The following is a 19,892-nucleotide window of genomic DNA, read 5'->3' as shown; positions in this document are numbered from 1 at the left end:
AGCACTTTTCCACACCTATTTCCACCCTTGTCATCCCAAACAGATGGAACTAAGTCCTTCTGCTAAGCCATTTTGTCTCACCTGGTATCTCTCCAGAACAAGCTAATCGATGCCGCTGTCTTTACCACATAAGGATATTTAATGTCATCCACAGTTTGGGGGTCATAGCCACAGCTCATTCCACCAACACCTTTCTGACTTTCTTGCCAAGTTGAAGGTTTTTCAAGCTACTTTCTGGCTCATACATTCCACATTTCTGCTGACTGTTTTACTATGATTACCATGAGGTATGGCTTGGTTTTGTTTCTATGATTTTACCATAGCTAATTCAAACCTCTGTTTGTCTCTGAATTGAATTGTATACAACAACCATGAACATTAGATTCCACAAAATCATTCTTTGCAGCCTTTTTTCAAAATGGATGGAGCACCTTAAGGCCTGGGGGGGCAAGGTGGAAAGATGCTCTCCCGTGTTTGTGTACAATTGCAAGGAAGACTAAAGAAGAACATTTTATGCTGCTCACCTGCTGCCATCTTAAAATGCCTTAGACCACACACTCTAAAAATGACTACTTTTTTGCACTTTATACCTGATTATTGCTTACATACAATAAAGCAGATTGATAGGAACTTCCTTTTATATTACTTTTGACATGCAATACGCATCTAACTGGATCCTCAGAGGCTACTTCCGAAGATGTATTTTTATCCTCCCCCATTTAAAAATATATGATCTATATTCCATTTACAAGTGCACAACAGGTACTGTGTGGTTATTTCCCTGTGCTTATATGAAGAGTCTCCGGCTCTATGAAAACACAAAAACACTTTGCTCCCAGTCTTTGTAAATCCATCTCGCTGTATGGATAGTATACAGATTTCAGTTAGGGCTGAGATATCCAGATTTACATCATAAAGGGTCTTTTAAGTCATTATATGGTCAACCTTTAGGGAACATTGCATAGCAAGAAAGAACACAGTTCATCAAAGTAAATTATTCTTGCTGCCCCTAATCTTGGTGGGAAGAAGTACAGTTCAGCTCATGCTTGTCTTTCTTCTTCCCGCAACTTTAAATTGGAGGCACAGTGCACACTAAGTTATGCAACTTTTTATGTCATGCCTATATATATATATATATATATATATATATATATATATATATATATATATATATATATATATATATATATATATTTTCCTTTCTTCTTCCTCTTTTTATTTATTTATTTAAAAATAAAGAAAAATCACAGTGTAGAAGAAAACATCCACTATTTCCTTTCTGGGAAAACAAAATCTTAAATTAGGGCAGAAGAAAAGGATGTGCAAATTTTCAGTCCACGGCTGGAGCTGCTGCGAAAGCCACCCAGCTGAAAAGATCTCAAGGGGAAATACGGAAGTTGCACAGCAGGAGTACAGCCTCTAAAACTATCTAAAAATAGAATATCCAAGATACAGATCAAAATTCTGACGTGTCCAAAATGGATCCATACTGAAGATTTGATTCAAAGCAGGTGGTAAAGAGACTTGCCTAACTTGAACATCGCTGTACCTGATTGGTTCACACTTAACCCAGAAATTAATTCACAGTAATACAGATGCTTCATATTTCTTTTGGGCACAATAGGTAAGAAAAATGGATAAGCAGATTAAGAATGGCCTAGAAGAAATTATTGCTCAGTATGAATTCTTCTCATCTACTACTAGATCTATCTTATGGAAAACTTTCTTCTGAAGACATGCTCTCATCTTTCCTGCCATACCTGCTTTTATTCTAATTCTCTGGTGACAAATCAAACCTTTTAAGTTAAATCAATGATTTTTTTTTCATAAAATTCGAGGAACTGAAATTTCGTGCCATTTTTATACATACAAACAAATTTGTGAGCTTTTAAAGGTTGTGCATGAAAATAATCACAGTACCCAAATGTAAAATGCAAAGATGAGTACTTTTGCCTTAGGTGATACACACTCAGTAAGTGCAGAAACGATACCCTGTCACTGAACAATCAGAATCTGCTAGGAAATACGGCTATATTTTAGAACATCTGGTATCAAACACTGCAATAAGATGTATTCAGTCCTTTGAAAGAGTGATTTTTTTTCTTCTCTAGAATGTCTTGTTATCTCTGAATAAACATGAAAGACTCTGCAGCCCTGATTTAAAGAAGCTGCATTTTGTTTATGGCCATTCCACTGGTTGAAATTCACCAGATGAAAAATTATTTATTGCATTTTGCACTGGCTTCCATTCACTGCCATATTAATCATTTGATTATACCTGGCATTTACTCCACAAAGCACTGTGCTACCCTTTCTAGTTCCTCCATGCCTTTCAGTTGTGGCATCTCTCGCCTGATCACTCGCCTTTCTTTGGGTGGTGAAAAATGGTTTCCCCCTCCCACCATAACCCCACTCTGCTAAAGTCATGAATAATGGATTGAACATCCACCACAATGGTCTCCAGCCTCCTGCAACAGCAGCTGAACAGCTTGTTTCAGCATGAAAACAAAGCCCTGCTCTTAAGTCAATTTCAAGACATAATTTCCCTTGGACTATGGCTCTAACCCACCTCTTTAATACGCAAATACATTCTAATAATACTGTTGCACTAACAACTGCAGTGCAAAGACCAAACAAAGGCAGATGTTTACAGTTAGGCTACAGGGTAGTTTCAAGCAGAAGTCAGTTTGCATTCATTGTTCTTAATCAAACAATTAGGCTCCTGGGATGCTTATTTTTAAAAACAGAGAAAATAGCTAAATGGAAGGTGCTCAGCATTGCTTGGGACATTTTCAACTTAAAATTCACTTTGGAAAAGAAGGTTTTGCTTGCTTATAATGAAATCGTTTGCCTAACTGAAATGAAATGTCACGTTCAAAGTCCACGCACAGTGAGAAGACCGTCAATCAATACGACTCACTGAACAATGCGATCGTTTCATAAACTGAAGCAGATAGTAGCTTATATGTGGGAATGGAAAGATTTCCATTTGAAATGTCTGTGGTAATTAAAAAAAAAACCTTTGGTATTTGAAAATTATTTTTTTCCTTTTGTCTGGCATAAAGGAATAGTAGATTTTTTTTTTTTTTTTTGCTAATGCAGTGCATGATATTAGAAAAGGATTAAACTGATAATATTCAGAATTATCTGGAGGAATCTTCTGCTTCAGATAGCATTAACTGTTAAAGACTATAGGATTTCTACTGGCTGTCCACCCACTGAAAAGTTTCAGTATAAAGCAATGCAGTGTTCTTTGTTGTTTAAGTAAACCTGACTGAATCAAGCACACTGTTTTTAAAGATTTTCACATTTGGGACATTTAAACTCCATCCTTGCTCACCTTTTGAGCACATACCCACACCAACTGGATAGTCTCTACCTTTGATTATACTTACTGGGCTCATTCCCATCAGGCAGTGGTCAGATCTACTCAACCTGTGTTTAAACAGTTTTCTGTGCACAGTTTACATACCATCTCATCTCAGGAAAGTAAAGAGATTGTGCCCAAACTACCCAAATCTCTCATCTTAACAGAGGACTCACACATGCATGGCAATATAATAATGTGCCCAATCTAAGGCAAGAGGGAATTAACAAAAATGACAGAATTTAAACAGAAATATTGTAAACATTTCCTTTCATCATTTTCCAACCTAATCTAACATGACTACAGACCAACACAATTGCAAAAGGATCCACACTCAACTGTGCTCTAACTGATCTTCCCCTTTTGCAGCTGAAGAAAGACTTCACCTTTCAGCCAGAGACTTACAGCGTCCTGGATTGAACAGATATCCTTTCTGAGGCTTGTTATGGTTGGTAAATGTGAGAAGTTGACAATCTCCTAAACAAATTAATTATTCAGCGCTACCAAAACGCTACACTATCAGGGTAGTTTAAAACACACAAAACAAAAGCCAGCGAAGAATTACCTGCGTTAAGATGAAGAGCCACTCTCTCTTTGGCATTCAGTACAACATGTTGCTGTTTGGCTACCAGCCACCCTGACGCTCCCTCTTCCTACCCCTGCTTTGTGGTGCTTATTATCACTTACTGACAAACACAGCTGTGCCAGTCAGCATTCTCCTTTTTTCCAGATTTAATCAGGGGCTTCAGACTTACTAAGGCCTCTTTGCATGTGTCTTTAGCATTAAAAACATGTTAAAAATCCTCCCTTGCTAGCAACTACTTTACCCACCACAGTTTCGAGGTGGATTTGGCCTGCTGGTGGCTTGCAGAAAAAGTTTCCAAACTTGCTTCTACGAGGACAGGCTGGAAATTGTCTTTTTCAAGATGAGTTGTCTGGACAATCTATGTTCATGAGCAACTAGCTAAAGAGATACTCACTGAGGTTGATATGACCTCTGCATGGATGACGATTTAAATAAAAACTGATCAATGTCTTTGATGAATGGAAAAGTACTCAACAACCAAAGCAATGGAGAATTCTGCTTTAAATAAGATTTTTCTTGTAAGCTGAAAGTTGCTGTGCTCCCATGCACGCCAGCACCAAACCCTTTCCTGCATAGAATACTGCTATACAAAATGCAAAGTGCTCTCTATCTGTAGTCTTTCCGGATTGAAAAAGATCCAACAAGGTGAAATCTGGAGTCACAGAAGCACAATTTGATGTTAGAGACTAAAATCTCTAACAGAGGCTTTTTTGTTACTATACTAAATTGCGCTTAGTCCCTGAGCCACATTTTCTCACTTTGCAGAACTACTGGGAGCAGGTTGACCAGTCCACAGTCAGAAACAATGTGCTTCTCTCAAATTATATGAGGGAGAAAAGAGGTCACCAAAACTTTCACAACACAAGTGCTGTGTCTTGCCCAATTTACTTCCCCAACCCCTGGCTTCTATTCCTTATATCCTGGCTAAGGCAGCAGGAGGCAGTGAACAAGGGGGCTGCTTTGCTGACCTCTAGACTGAAACAGCCCTTGTCTCCTGGCCTGTAGAGTTTTATGTCTCCATCAGCTCTGCGGTGTGGGTCGGTGATGACTCGCTGGTGGTGAATTTCTCGCTCCTCTCCACGATCTTGTTTGAGCTGCCACTCCTTCTGATCCCTCAGTTTGGACTGTTAGGTGCATGGGCAGTTTGTAATAAAAGAACAAAAGGACAGGAGGGAATAAAGAAAACAAAAATGGGTAAGGTAGACGACTGAAAAACTACAAGACAAAGAAAAGCGTGAACAGAAAAAACAACTTAAACACAGTGGCATAAGAAAGTGAAGAGAACAAAACTAAAATGAGGATGAGCAAAATGATGGGCTGAAACATCTGAAAAGCAAAAAAGAGAAAGAGAGGAAAAAAGAATGCAAACACTGGTTATGAGGCGCATGCAATGAGGATGCATGAGTCAAACCAACAGCAAGCATACAAGTCATGAAGGATACGGGATACAAAGCTCTTCCTTCCTTACTTGTGCTGTGCAGAAAAGCCATATCCAGTGTGGCAGCTGTGGCAGTTTAGACATGCGCCCATAGGCAAGGCTTTAGGCAAGGCAGTCCTTCGCTGGCTACAGTGCTTCTCACCCGCTGCTCGGTTAGGGGAGTGAGCTGTAAGCAGGCTTTTCAAAACATATCACTTAGAAAATGGTGGTTGGGTTGGGTTCTTTTGGCAAGGCTTTTGAGAACATGCCTGACCCTTTCACCGGGAGAGCACAATAAAGACCTCCACGCATTTCTTAGAAAGGCTGCTAAATTACTTTCATTAGGATTTTTTTTCTTTAAATTAATCTCCTCTTTCACAGGGAAACACTGCTGTCACAGACAAAAAGAACACAGACCTCCATAGTACCAGTGGATTAGCTTTTTTTTTTTTTTTTTTTTTTTTTTGCCATGAGGAACCGCCTCGAAATTAAAAGAGTTGTGCAAACAAACAAAAGAAAAATCCTATAAAAGTGTCTGTTTAATATTACACACTTTAATATATTGCAGGTCTGAAATCATAACAAAGCAGCTGTGAGGAAAATTAGCTCTAGGGTAGCAATGCCAGCAAGAAACAGAAAGGATAAATAGAAAGAGGACAAACAAGGGGCTGACCTACCTGAAAGTCTGTGATTAACTCCTTCCCCAGGTTACCAATGGGAGAGTCTCGTGACATAGACGTCATCGTGGATAGGAAACTAGAAGACTCTGTGAGATGGGGAAGAGGTGAGAGGTCCTCCACCTGCTCCTTAAGGCCCTCCCCTATGTGATCAACCTTCTCCAGGAAGGTCTGTAGCTCTTTCCGGAAAGATTTCATCCTGGCATTGATGGCATCCAGAAGCTCTGGTTCATGCTTATCTTCTTCCTTTCGCTCATCACTTTTGAAATCCTGCTCAGTGGATGGGCTGCTGGTTATATGCACCTTTGCATCATAAATCAAGCTGTCTGTGTCAGTGATAAGACGATCTACAGTCCTTTCAAGGCGTTCAGCCTCACGTTTGATGTTAATTAAGGACTCGGTGTCCTCTTTAGCTCGCATGAAGTCAGTGGAGCACAGGTCACTGACTTCTGACGGCTTCCCACTCCCAAAACCTGATGTCTTCTCATAAATCTCCTCGGAGTCACTCTCACCCCCAATCGGCCCCTCTCTCTTTGGCTGGAGCGGGCGACCTTCTTCACTGTCGCTTTCCTTCTTACCCGCATCGCTGTCAGCATCGCTGTCCCTGGGGCTGGAAGTGCGCAAGCCCAGGTGGGAAGCAAGGTCATACCGCTGCACATTGGACATCAGGACCCTGTTCTCGTACTGCAGCTTCATCACTTTCCCGCTCAGCTCATTGATCTGCAACCTGGCAGACTTCAGCTCCTCCTGCAATGGCCCGCCGCACTTGGACGCTGCATCCTCCAGCCAGCCCGGCTCCTGGCCTGGCTCAAACTTGAATTTGTTCAGCTCATTGGTTAGCTGTTTGTTATGATCCTCGATTTCGGAAATTGACCGCCTCAGCAGTTCTGCTTCCTCTTCCACAAACTGCAGGTGTCGGCGCAGTTCCGTGGCCGACTCCACAGAGTCGCCGTAGGGTGAGGTAGGAATGCTTGAAATGTGGTCCCTGCTGAGACACTCTTTCTCATACTGGCACCTCATATCCTCCATCTCAGCTTTAATCCCCCTGTTCTCCACCTCCAGTTCCACTATTTTCCTGCCCAGTATGTTGGCCTCCTCCTCCACCAGCTTCAGCCGAAGCTTCAGCTCAGCCTCTCTGGTACTGGGTGGGCCTCCAGCCTCTCCTGTAGGTAGAGGACTGTCCACATCTCCATAGATGGATTTGTATTTCTGGAGCTCCTGCTCCAGCTCGTCCTTCTCTCTCCCCAGCTTGGCCATCTTCTTACGCATCAGCGCTGCTTCCTCTTTGGCAAACTGAAGCTGACACTTCAAATCAGCACTGTCCTCCTGCCAAGAACAAGTCCCCCACCAAAACAGCATTAGAAGAGAAGCACAAGCAGTTGCCCGTTTTCCAAAATCTTTCCTTCCCACCCTCTGAGCCATGTCTGCTAGGAAGACAAACATTACAGAGACAGTGCCACACAAACCACACAGTTGACACGTTTCATGGTTTGGTCCTGGTTAAATTTGCAAAGCAGCTTGACCAGAGTTAAATAGAGAAATAAAAATCAGGTGCGAGTGTTCAGTGATGCAGAAGTGCCAGTGCAAAGGTGCTCATTGGTGCTCAGTGTTTAATTTTTCTCAAATCCTGAGCAAATTTTGTGGAAAACAAGAATGACTACATTGGACAGGTGTAGAGATTTGTTGGCACTTTATTTTTCACGCTACATTTGCTCACTTTTATCATGAAATTATTCATGAAATTAAAACTACTCTAACAAATTTCCCTGTCATAATCCCAAACCTTGGGCTTCTTCAGCTTGTGAAGCACAAAAACACGTGCTAAGCTGCACAGTTGTCCTGCAAAGTGAAGAAGCACTTCACTGTGTTCTTTAACTGGATCTCACAGCACTGTGAGAAAAAGATGGAATACCTAGCTCCCTTTCAGCATAGGAAGCACTACTGTTGTCATTGCTGTTGTTATTATTAGGATGGAACAGCATGTGACCACTCTTCCTGCTACAGACAACTACTCACAAGGGAAAAGGAAAAAAAAAAAAAAAAAAAAAAAAAAGGAAAAAAAAATCATTAAATCACAGTCATGTTCAAACCCATCCCATGCGGAAATCTGCACTATTTTCTAGAAGAACCAGTGTATTAAATAAGTGTTTTTTTTTTTTGTTTTTTTTTGTTTTGTTTTTTTGAGTTGGGCATTTTGAAGTCCTAAATGTCACTCTGATGAAAACTCCAGTGTGCACTGTGCTGTAATTGTGCTGAAATAAGAGATCAGGATAAGTAAATTCTAAGCTGATGAACAATTTCTTTGCATGAATCACTTTCATGAATTGTCATGGAGATACAGGCACTTGGCCTTATAAGAGACACATTTATCAGCATTAGCAGCATAATGGAAGTCAGGCTTTGAAAGACGATCTCTGGAGACAGCAGATTTCATCATTGTTGTTAGGCCATGTGGACATATGTGCAATTATCTATGGAAACTTCGATTCAGTCTCTGTGGCACTGTTGTCTTTCACAATCACCATTTTGTTACAATTCCTAATAATGGCAACCAAATCCAGAAGATTACAAGACTGATGTTAATTGTTCACCCAGATCAGCCTATTAGAAGCAAAAAATAACAAAACTAATTATGGCTCAGCAATCTGAGGAAATAATTTAATTTCTAAAGTACACAGTCTTTGCACATTGGTAATGGTGTCTTTTATGTTACCTCAATTAATTTCTCCTCATCCTATTTAAATATATACTAATTACGAATTATGTTGTAATTTTAGCTGTTCATACTGTGTCTGTTAATACAGACACAGAAGTAATCAATTGCATATTTCTAAATTCATCATATTTCCTACTGATTTTGCTTCAAGCTTCATGTGATTTTAGAATACTAAATAGTGGGGAAAAAAAAAAACAACAAACCCAACTTATATGCTAATTCCATCATATGGTTAAGCAACAGTCAAAGTTCCTATTCGTGTGTGGTTTTCTGTGATAAGCCGAAGTCTGCTTATCAGAAAGCTGACATCAGCTGACTAGCTAAAACTCTGGTTGTGTTTCTGGCCACTTTCTGGCACTAGTAATGTGAGTTCTATATGAATGAAGGCAAGATACATATAACCAACTACAAGTAGAGTCCAGGAGATGTTTTTTTTCCCCATTCTCTCTTTTCGCATATACACATCTCCTTGCCATGCTGACACATATGTGCAAACTGCTTTCCTCTTGATGAATCTGAATTGCAAATTAAGTATCCCATAAAAGATTACAAGGAAAAGTACATACAGAGCACTGCTGTAAACATCTCTCAAATATTTCCTTACTTGTCTGTTAAAAGCTTGGAAATAATTATATCTGGCATTTTCCTCACTCTGTGATTCAGTGTCCTTCTCCATGCTTGCTGTCCAACTTTGGCTGCAGGAGCCTAGTAGGCAGAGCGACTGCCTATAGCAGCTGCAATGATGCCCAAGGTGATGAGCAGTCCATGTGCACATCCTACCCAGGGCTCTGAGGGGTACAGGCAGCTCCTCCAGCAGCTGGTTGGATTGATTGCAAGCAGTACCAATAGCACTCACTGCCTCATACTTGACACAACGCACTGTGCATTCTGAAGCTTTTGATGCAAAGGGAAGAGCTTCAGTGGATCTGGGATCAGGCCCATCACTGCAACACAGCTCAAACTCAAGGCTTTCATGGAGGTAGCATGTTATTGCAGCAGGACAAAAACAGTTATAAGTATTCTTCTAATGACGTTATTTAATTGCTAGGTTTTGTCTATAGAAAAAGATAAATACCACATTTGTATTTTTTTTTGAAAGAGATGAAACAAACAATATATTTTTCATTAAACAAACACAAGCCTCACACTGAACAACAGAGCTGATGGATGTTAATCTCGCCTACTAAATATGGATCCCATCTCAAAAGGTGAGAAAGCTTTAGATCATCCATGCTTCCCAACCAGGGAATGTGACTACTGAAAATCCCATTCCCCAGACAGCTTTTTTTTTTTTTTCTCCCAAAAGAAAAGAATGGCCAGGAGAGATTATCAGCGAGATCTAAACATGCCAGAAGGGTAGGATCCCAACCTTCATGCATCTGTCCCTCTGAAACTTTGTGTACAGAAATATCAGCAATTTCTTGATCAGTTGAAACCAAGTGGAAGGAGCAAGAGGGCAAGTCACCCACACAGGCAGGTAGAGTTTTGAAATGCAAGGCAAACCACGGTAAGGCCAAATCACAGAAATTACTGTTTGTTACAAGTTAAAAACAAATACAACGAAAGCCAAAAATATAATTAAAAAAATATAAAAAGAAAGAGAATATAGTCTTTCCATTGTTCTGGAGGAACAAGAAGTTTAAGTCCCAAGGGTTGAAAGCTGGGCTATGGCTCAGCCTGAATGTATTTCTGTATTTCACATCCAGCATGTGGACACTTTCCTAAAAAATGTAGGGCAGACTGCTTTAAAAAAAAAAAAAAAAAAAGACAAATGACAATGCAAAAATGTAGAGTCATTAATGGTGCTCATCACTGGTTTTAGGGATTATCAAGGATAAACGGGAATTGATGATTGCTGATAGTGCATATTTGCATGCTATTGAACCACACCTCTTTACAGCACTACAGAGAGATGCTAATGAAAAAAAAATAAGTCAAAAGGAGAAAGCCCAGATGTGCCCCTAAAGAGTCTGCAGTCTAATTTAGGCAAATGGAGAGCATGGAGATAAAGAAATGAAACTCAAATGAAAAAAAGGAACTTAAATTCATTATGCAATGTAAATGATGTGATGAGTACAAGGAGCTGATCAAAAACTCCCAAACATGATATTTCTTTTCTGGCAAGAAGACACAAAGATAGATAGAGACCAACACCATCTCCTCTACCACCACCGGCTCACAGGAGCTGCCAGGCAGAAGATGGGGAAGCATGTCGGGGTTGTGGATCCGACGACAGGGCGGTATAACCAGCACCCAAGCACCTGGTGAGCACCAGACTCCTACCTTGCGCTGGAGAACCACTTTTCTCTGTGTTTTGCCTGGTGCCTGGTACTTCCCAGGAAGCTCCACTTTGCAATTCTGCTGAATAAAAACTTTTTTCTTCAGTACTGCTAGAGGCAGGTAAGCACGACTAACAACTCTGCTTTTACATGACTTCTAGACAATCAGTTTAACATGTATTTCAGCTGTGCCCTGATGTGGACGTGATGTTGCCACTCATTTTTATGATGAGCTCCCAGTAAGTAATAGCCATATCTGCTCTACGTTATACATATCTGTAGGTATGCAGGTGCACAAATTTACACAGTCTAAGTCTGTGGCCACTTTTCAGTCACTAAATATGTAGTAGGGACAAAGAGAAAGACAAAAAGGTTCATAATGCAGGCTTAAGTAAGCCAAGCCTTCAACTCCAAAGCTGTTTTGTGTCCAGCCTGAGGTATCTCAGTTTAGGTGTGTGAAACTATTTTAGCTATTTAGGGTGGCTACCCTTGAAGAGTAGTGCTACGAACTTGCCTGGCTGTGTCTGCACTTACCCCTATAAGCCATGCCCCAGGACCCAGAGGCTGTTGGACCAGGTTGGGCACTTGGTGTGGTGTGCTCTTGTTTCAAACAGCACATTCCTCTGAACCAATACCCAGGTTCGCAGACAGCTCTGGGTAATGCCCTAGAGCTGGGAGACTGCTAGGACATGCCCTGACTGGATAAAGCATGTCACTATATAAGATTCTTTCTCCATCTTTCTTGCCCTAAAGAATTACTTGGAAGAAAAAAAGTGGCTACTTTGTACAGTGCTATCACAGTGGTTCTCATTTTCAAATACAAATCCTTTGCTTGCATGGTGTACACACACATGTATACAGTGTAAAGTCTTTTTCCCTGGGTGGTTTCTGGAATCATATTCTCGTGGTGGAGAGCTGACTCTGGGTTACTCCATTAATTTTGTGAAGCCCTTTAAAAGGCTTTCAGAGGCAAACTCCTGAGCTCCAGTGTCTGGATTTGGGCAGAGGAAGCAAGCACATGAATTCATTCTCTCTGCATTTTTCTGTATTTCCAGGAATGAGAGAGGGAAGGAAGGACAGTGCCTCCCACATACCCCAAATGACTCAACTGTGCCTTCATTTGTAATTTCCATGTGCGCACACATATATGTACATGTATCTTACATTTGCAGGAAAACAAATTTCTTCTGATCTCACTGATGACTTAACTCCCTGTAACAGGAGATGTAGGAATAAAGCCCGTGCCCCATTTTAAGGTTCAATTAAGCTATACTTGTACACACTCCACAGGGATGCTAGCTCTGCTGTACCCTACAGGCAGAGACTACAGTTCCCGGACTGCCCACCACACCCCTTCAGCTGCACATGGAGCCCATTTCAAGTGCAGCATGTTCTAATTTATTACAGCTATTATTACAAATCAATGGGATTTTAAGGCTCCATCGGCTCCAAGGAAAACCATACGTCTCGGTTGTGTGCACTGAGCCTGCCAAAGGGGCAGCAGGGGAGGCTCAACCTTTCTCTAGTGAAGATAATGATGCCACTCTTGGCTCCCTCTGCAGCTAGGGGAAATGCTATCCGCATCCCTCTATCTATAAACAGTAACCGTATGGCTGCTGGGAAAGGCTTCAACTCCCACTGTCAGCACAAAAAACAAAGGAAACACAGCCCTGAGGAGGACCAGCCCAGGGGACAACAAAAAAAAAAACAGTGTCCGGATGCAGATAAAGGGTCCAACTCAGGCTCTGCCCTTTACCTGAGCTAGGGGAAGCAGTAAAATTGAACAGTTGCTGCCATCTGAGGACCGTGCTGTCTGCCAAGCCACTCCTTAGTGCAATGACTTTGCCACCATGTATAAATTTAGCCGTTCCCTAAGCTGCGATCCAATTACTATGTGAGGCAAGGTGATTTTCTCTTCCTGTAGGAAACCTTCAGCCTGGCTCTGCTGATGAATGTACAGCAAACCAGAACGCTGCATGGTTTCGGGATCATACTCCTGTCCTAAATTGCTTCTCTGGGAAGTCTCAATAGATTAAGTCCTAATTGCACTCTAGTTAATGCGTCTGATGGCCCTGTCAACAGCCATAAAAAGACATGTTGAGTTCTATCATGTGATTTAGATCCAGATTGCACATTCTCAAAAACCTTACCTGGGTAAATGGTTTTTTTTCTTTGTGCATTTCTCTGCTGCCTCTTCTCTTCAGGGAACTCTGAAACAGAAGATTGCTGGGTTATTGATAAGCCAAGCACTGAGTCTGCAAGTTTGGCAGAGCCCACCATCATAAAATTAAATAAAGGGAAAGCAGGGATATTCTCCCGAGCAGTGGGGGTTTAATTTTTGGTATTAATCACTAAGAAAACAAAATTATCAGGGCCTTGTCAGTGGGTTTTCTAATGCACAATATTTCACTCACACACACAAAAAAGAAAGAAATAAAATCAGTTAAAAGTTCACAGGTGAGAAAACCTCTTTTTCTTCTCCTCTGGACCACCACAATTTTTGGCAAAACTTTCTTTTGGTATGAAGCAATGATTTATGTTTGATTAATCCAGGGCAGAAGTCCAAGAATGTTACTCACAGTGGATGTGAAACACATTGTGGAAACCTCAGAGGAAAGCAAAACAGAAAAATGGAAAGTCAAGCACATTTAAGCTATATGGCATAATGTTGCTCATGAAACCTCTCACCTCTAAAGCACAGCTATTCTCAGGAGGAGTAGATGAAGCTCAGCCTAGTGTTTCACCAACCCTGCCAACCTTATGTTTCAGCACCAAGTTCAAACTGCTTTAAAAGACAGATTTATTTAGAAACCTCAAAAATTTGACTTTTGTTGGTTGAAGTATGTTAGTGTCACAGTAGTACAATAGATGTTAGGTAAGAAAGCAGCAACCTGGAAACCGCAGACTTGCCTGATTCAAAGCTGGCTACACCACTCTGCTGGCACCCAGAGTTTCAGCTTCTCTAGAAACTGCTCCATGCACACAGGAGATGCAAATACGGGGCTCTTTGGCTTGCAGTGCTCCCCTTCAGGTACTTCAAGATCCCTTCATAGCAGCCTATGCCTCTAACATGGCCTTCAGTAGCTTGTAACACCTTCGCGATCAGAAAGTGCTCTGCTTGCTTGTCCCTCCAAGAAGCAGCACAGCAAGCTTTGACACAGCTCAAGAGAAAATAGGATTCTTTCAGTCAATAAAAGTAGAGAAGGCTTGAAGGATGATGCTTCCTAACAATCAGCCCAACACTGTGTCCTCTTCCACTGACTACTTCACTCTACAAGGGGCAACGCTGATGCAAACCTTTGGCTGTCATGAGCTTGCTTGCACCAGTGCAGCTCCTGTATCCAAGGGGCAGAATACCCAACTCCATACCCAATGTTAACCCAGGGCGGGACTGCACATTTTTGGGGTGTATTTGAAGTTTACAGGTGCATAAGTGAGGATGCAAACTTCAAATGGGCTGCCTAAAGAAGCTGTTGTGCCCCATCCCTGGAGGCATTCAAGGCCAGGTTCGATGGGGGCCCTGGGCAGCTTGAGCTGCTGGGGGGCAGCCCTGCCCATGGCACAGGGTGGGACTGGGTGGGTTTTGAGGTCCCTTCCAACCCCAGATATTCTGTAATTCTATGATTCCGGAGCTCAGCTAGGCTCAGTACAAGGTCTGCAAAACACAAGCTCAACAAAGAGGGATAAGGAAGAGGGAGAGGCATCCTGCTAATTAGTTAAGGTCCATTTTACTCCTGTCACCAGCTGACTGAGAACACGGTGTGAGCTTGGGGATACACACCGTGCAAATACAAGCAAAAGCTTTCCGTGGCTTTGTGGCTTCTGACTGTTAAGCTACGCAGCTACTACAAATTATAATTATGGCACGCTAAGACAAATCTCTCCTTCTGCTCTTTGTTATACACAGTTAAGTAGTTAACACTCATTCATATGCAGCACCATATGCCCAAGACATATTACAGTTTGGTTTTGCTAATCTGCTCTCTACTTTAATCTCAGGAAGTCCTATAACTAATGAAGCTGTGTTAGAGAAATGTTCTTTTTTTTTTTTTTTTTTTTTTTTTTGGTAGATACTGAAACAGTTTAAGGAAAAAAAGACATTAAACACTACAAACATATGAAAACCTGCTACACAAGCTTAGCCAGGATAAACAGTTACTGCTTTCCCTTTTTCTATTTTCAGTGTGGCATTATTCTGGAAACAGAGATGTAACTGCAAGCAGCTGCCAGCCACTGTGCCTGCCCCAGCCCCCAGGTCAGTGGGGCTGGTCAGTGTGGCTGAAGAGCCATGGGGGCAGCCCTACTCTCATAACCTTTGCTCTTTGCGACTTCAGGCAAGAGTAGCATAAGCAGCAAGCAAGAGGATGCTGTCTGGTTGCTCATTCATTTTGTAAGTTCTTGGAGTCAGAAAGGAGTTTGTGCAGAAGCCTCTGTTCACAAGAACCAACAATACTGGAGATGCAAAACCTTGTGCTCGATACTAGAAACATCCTGCTCCGACCAAAGCAAAGAGCCATGGTTGGATACATCCACCTGAGAAGCTGGATGGGTTGTGGTATACAGCGGGCAGTGATGGACCCACTGCTTGGTTGTAAGGAGTAATGCATGGAAAGTAAAGGGAAGGGAAGTAAAATATAGGTAGGAGAATTGGATCACATGATAAGAAACATGCAGGTAGCAACCTGGCCTTGGGAGCTTCACTCTTCACTGAACAAAATGGATTTCACAGATCCAGAGTAACAAGCTTTTAACATTATGCCATAGACAGGACCTCGCCTCCAGCATTTTCACACCAATCTGCTGGATTTGCATGAAAACCTTCTGATCAATGCTGGATTGGCAGAGTGCTTTGTACTTCCATCACGCAGGGGCTCAACTCTAGCTTGTATTAGAGTCTCTGTGGGCTATCGGGGGAAGAAAACCCACCTGTCAGTACAGGATTACAAACACAGGGATGGCCATGAAGGACTACTCAGACCAAAGTCCCCTAAATCCCCTTATGGGAGCAATGAAAGGTTTCCAGTGTGCTGCTGTGAATCTTGGCTGCATGCGTGCGTGCAACACCAACCTACAGCGCTGACGTTTCTGTAGGACTGAGGGCAGGGGATGCCACTGAAAAAAGAAATAGGTGGAACACACTATGAGCCCAAGTGATTTAAAATGGTACAATAAAGGCGTCTTTCTCTTTGAAGTGCAGGAAATCGGCAATAGAAGCTGATATGAATTAACACTGGAAGGAACATTTCTATACTACTTTTTATACTCAAGAGACTAACCAGAACTGGCTGTCTACCAAAATGTTTCTCCATTCCACTCTTAAACAAGACTTTATTAGTCATCTGGATAACATAACCTCTCAGGAAAGAGGTTACTCAATGGAAATTTTCTGCCACCACAGTTTCACTGCAGTTTGATTTTCACCACACCTCACAGCTACTAAGGAGATTTAATACACAGGGTTAATAAATTGCCTGGTGTTTTAGAAGTTAAACTTTCCCATAAGATCATTGGATGTAGTGACTGCAGTACTAAAAGCAGGAAGAGATACAATTATTTGCACTTCTCCTAGGAGCACTGAGAGAACAGGAAGAGATGATTTACATCTTTCATCTTTCAGCACAGATCTAGGAAAAGTTGCAAACCGAGCAATGAGAGCAAGAAGGGAGAGAAAAACTGCCCATGTGGGGAACAGCAAGCAGTAAATCAATGGACTTTAATGAGAGGTTCAGCAAGACACTGGAATAAGGTGTGAATTAACAGAAATCATAAATGTTGCATGTTATATACTATGAGTTATAACACTGAGCCAGGATCTGGGAAGGCTGGGAATAGAGCTGTGGACAGGAGGCAGTAAAGAAGGACTTGGAAAAAAGAGAGAATCAAGAGCTTCTTGGAGCTGTCAGTCTGTCATTTTATTTGCTGCTATTAAAAGGAGTGAGGCATTTTGGGTGCAGCCTGGCATCAGCAGGCAGATGCTATTGTATGTGCATCAAACTGAACCTGCAAAATCAAGTAGTCAGCCACTGAAGTGACAATGTCTGCAACTTAAAAACAGAGAGGCTGCCTCGGAAATTCTGGCCCTGAAGGCAATTTCTGTCACTGTGATATGTGAGGAATTATGCACGGGCATCATGGTGGTTTATGAGTTGTATAAATAATGTTCTCTGCACAACGATGGCTTGCTCCCAATTGCTTTGAAATGGATTATCACAGATTTCATTTGCATTTATTAGAAATAACTGCCAGTGAGATCTCAAAAAAAAAAAAAAAAAAAAAAAACCCCACCAAAAAAACAACCCCTCCCCTCCCCCCCCCCACCCCCCCCCCCAAAAAAAAACAACCAAAAACCTGCACGAGTGACCAAACTCACTTTCTCTAAATGCCCCAGAAGCTTATACAGGCTGCTTTCAATTGACTGTTTTCTGTAAGGTAAAAGCTTTAGGGCTGCACATCGGCATTTCCCAGTGAGAGCTACTTTTGGTTAGATGCTGAGCCCCCTCAGGTCTAGTAATGAGCAAAACACTCGGCATCACAGCACATGGTTGGCTCTAAAACCCCATCATTGCACTGACCACTCCACAGCAGAAGTCTAGCTGAAGGCAACGCTGCTCAGCAGGAATGTGAATCAAGAAAAAGCCAGTTTCAGTTCCAACAGGCAGTCAGAAGGTGGATTTATTCCCAAGTGATGTGAAGCAGTGTTTGTTAACTGCAGCACTAATCACTGCTTGGGAATGACTCACCACTGGTGGTACCACTGGTGTTATTTGGGCACTGTGCTGGACCACATGAAAAGGTTACTAAAGGATGACAAAACCCTTCTCCAGAAATCCCCATCCAGCTCCTCTGGCCACTGCAGACAGCTTCATTTTTTTGGCAGTTTCTGACTTGCCAGCCCCAGCATTCATGGGTGCAAGATTTTCCCTCTATCCCACTGCTTTGGAGCTACCCTGGTCTTGCCCAGTTTGGTAGATAAAAGACAGAAACTGTGCAGAGGACTGACACTCAAAACATCTGAGATTTTGTTTTGCTTCTGTACTTCAGTACTACACTGGTCACTCAGTGAGGATATCGTGGCAGATCTTCCACATGGACTTTCATTTCTATCTATGGGATGGCTAATGGAATGGGAAAACACAACAAAATCCTAATCACTTTTCAATTGCTGTAGGCCCTTGCAAAGGATATCTCGCCAAGCTGTGATAATACTGGGTTTGACGCAAGTGATCTATATCTGCATTCATCCCCACGTGTGTTTCATTTACTGGAAACCTCCAAATACTGTGATATCCATCATTCACATGACCTAGCAAAGCAAGCCATGTCTGAAATATCATAAGCATTACAGTTCAGAATAAAAGCCATCCCTTGAGTAAAAAAGCAGCAAAGCGGAGCAGCTTTCAGCACCGGCTTAAATTTCCTTAACCATTGTTTCCCCTATTGTGCTGAGCTTATGAATAGGGGGCTTTGGAAGAGCCTCTTTCTTTTGCTCCTTTTACCAGCACACAGCATCAGTTGTCTCCCACGGATTCCTGGTGCCTTCTGCATGCGGACTGATCCCCCAGCTATAGCAGCCAGACCGGTGCTTACAGATAATTTGACACAATTGATCAGGAAGAAGCAGCAGGATTTTGCTGGCAGCCTGGAGCCCTGTGCTGAGCAGGTAGTACATGGGCATGGGAAGACAGCCAGGCTGGCTCACAACAGGCTACTTCCCCTATTATTTGCTCCATGGGGTCTGAAGAGAGAATCATTTCAGTTGGAAGGGGCCCTTCAACATCATCTACTCCAACTTCTCTGCAATGAATAGGGACACCTACAGCTACACCAGGTTGCTCAGAGCCCTGTCCAGACTGATTTATCCTGTAGGATAGCTACATGATAATCATTATATGAACAGTTAGTGAACAGTTACAGCACAGTGATGTGATAGTTGTTATTAACACAGTAACTGAAATCCCAGGACAGAAAGGTGAGATCCCAAATTCTGACAGATATTGCTGCCTGATGTGCTGCTGCCCCTGTGCCAGCTGAACCACAGCCACTGATCATCCCACAAATGGGCCATGAGCCACATCAGATCATGCCTCTTTTGGGAAGAGGTCATGCAAGAGCTGGGGCATAATCCCAGAGTATGCACTGGGCACTGCATGCACGCAAACATAGTTGCCCCAAAGCTGCCTGCTAACACATAATTCATTCTCTGCCATAAGAACATACACAGTGATGCAAGTCTGGTGCCTGTAGTTCAGGACAAGCCACAGAACACTGAGAAAGAGATGTCCCTGGCCAAGAAGTGAAGGGCTGCTCTCTACTCCTGTGTTCCCTGAGAAATGCCTTACAACTCACACAGGGACAGACACCTACTCTCCAAATGCTTGAATACAGAGCTCTTCCTTTCCCTGTGACTGACAGAATTTAAATACAGTGATACGTTGCTGATGGTCCCAGTTTTTAAATAGGTCTCAGTGCACTGAGAGAAACAAACTGCAGTTTCTCAGTGGTGGAATGAGCAGAGCTGTGCCTCAGATCATTCTTCTATAGGAAAGGAGGGGAGCACAGTGAAGCTCCAAGTTCTTATTGGGTCAGGCGGTTACTGCAGCGATTCACAGCACAAGGAGGGGAGAAAACACACAGCTCTGAAATCCCTGTAGTGCCCAGGGCACAGGGATAGAAAGTAAAAAAAAAAAAAAAGTTATATTTTTGGAACTCTTAGCAGAGAACAATACACAGAGCTGCACAGCATTCTGCACTTCCTGTACTAATTTATTGACACTATGGGATTGTTTATCTCATTGCGGAAGGAAAGAAATTTTCTCCACGAGTAGACAACTGTAAGTACAACTATATTCA

The 19,892-nt window shown here is 42.2% G+C and overlaps 1 protein-coding gene across 11 annotated transcripts in view; it reads right to left on the bottom strand.

The window, feature by feature from the left end:
• Positions 1-19,892, bottom strand: part of MTCL1 (microtubule crosslinking factor 1) — a 99,541-nt gene that overhangs the window by 35,114 nt on the left and 44,535 nt on the right. For 4 of the 11 annotated variants that reach the window (XM_048938567.1, XM_048938568.1, XM_048938569.1 and 1 more), the window contains exons 4-6: positions 13,193-13,252; positions 6,048-7,373; positions 4,922-5,077 (exon numbers count right to left, since the gene is read on the bottom strand). In XM_048938567.1, the coding sequence (XP_048794524.1) occupies positions 4,922-5,077; positions 6,048-7,373; positions 13,193-13,252 (1,542 nt within the window). Of the gene's footprint in view, positions 1-4,921; positions 5,078-6,047; positions 7,374-11,046; positions 11,125-13,192; positions 13,253-19,892 lie in introns of all 11 variants that reach the window. The other 7 variants (XM_048938559.1, XM_048938562.1, XM_048938564.1 and 4 more) reach the window with 3 other exon arrangements.

This window comes from Lagopus muta, chromosome 3, assembly GCF_023343835.1.
Source record: "Lagopus muta isolate bLagMut1 chromosome 3, bLagMut1 primary, whole genome shotgun sequence".
In the NCBI taxonomy this organism is placed as follows: Eukaryota; Metazoa; Chordata; class Aves; order Galliformes; family Phasianidae; genus Lagopus; species Lagopus muta.
Note: the sequence above shows the minus strand (reverse complement) of the source record. Positions and strands in the feature narration are given on the sequence as shown.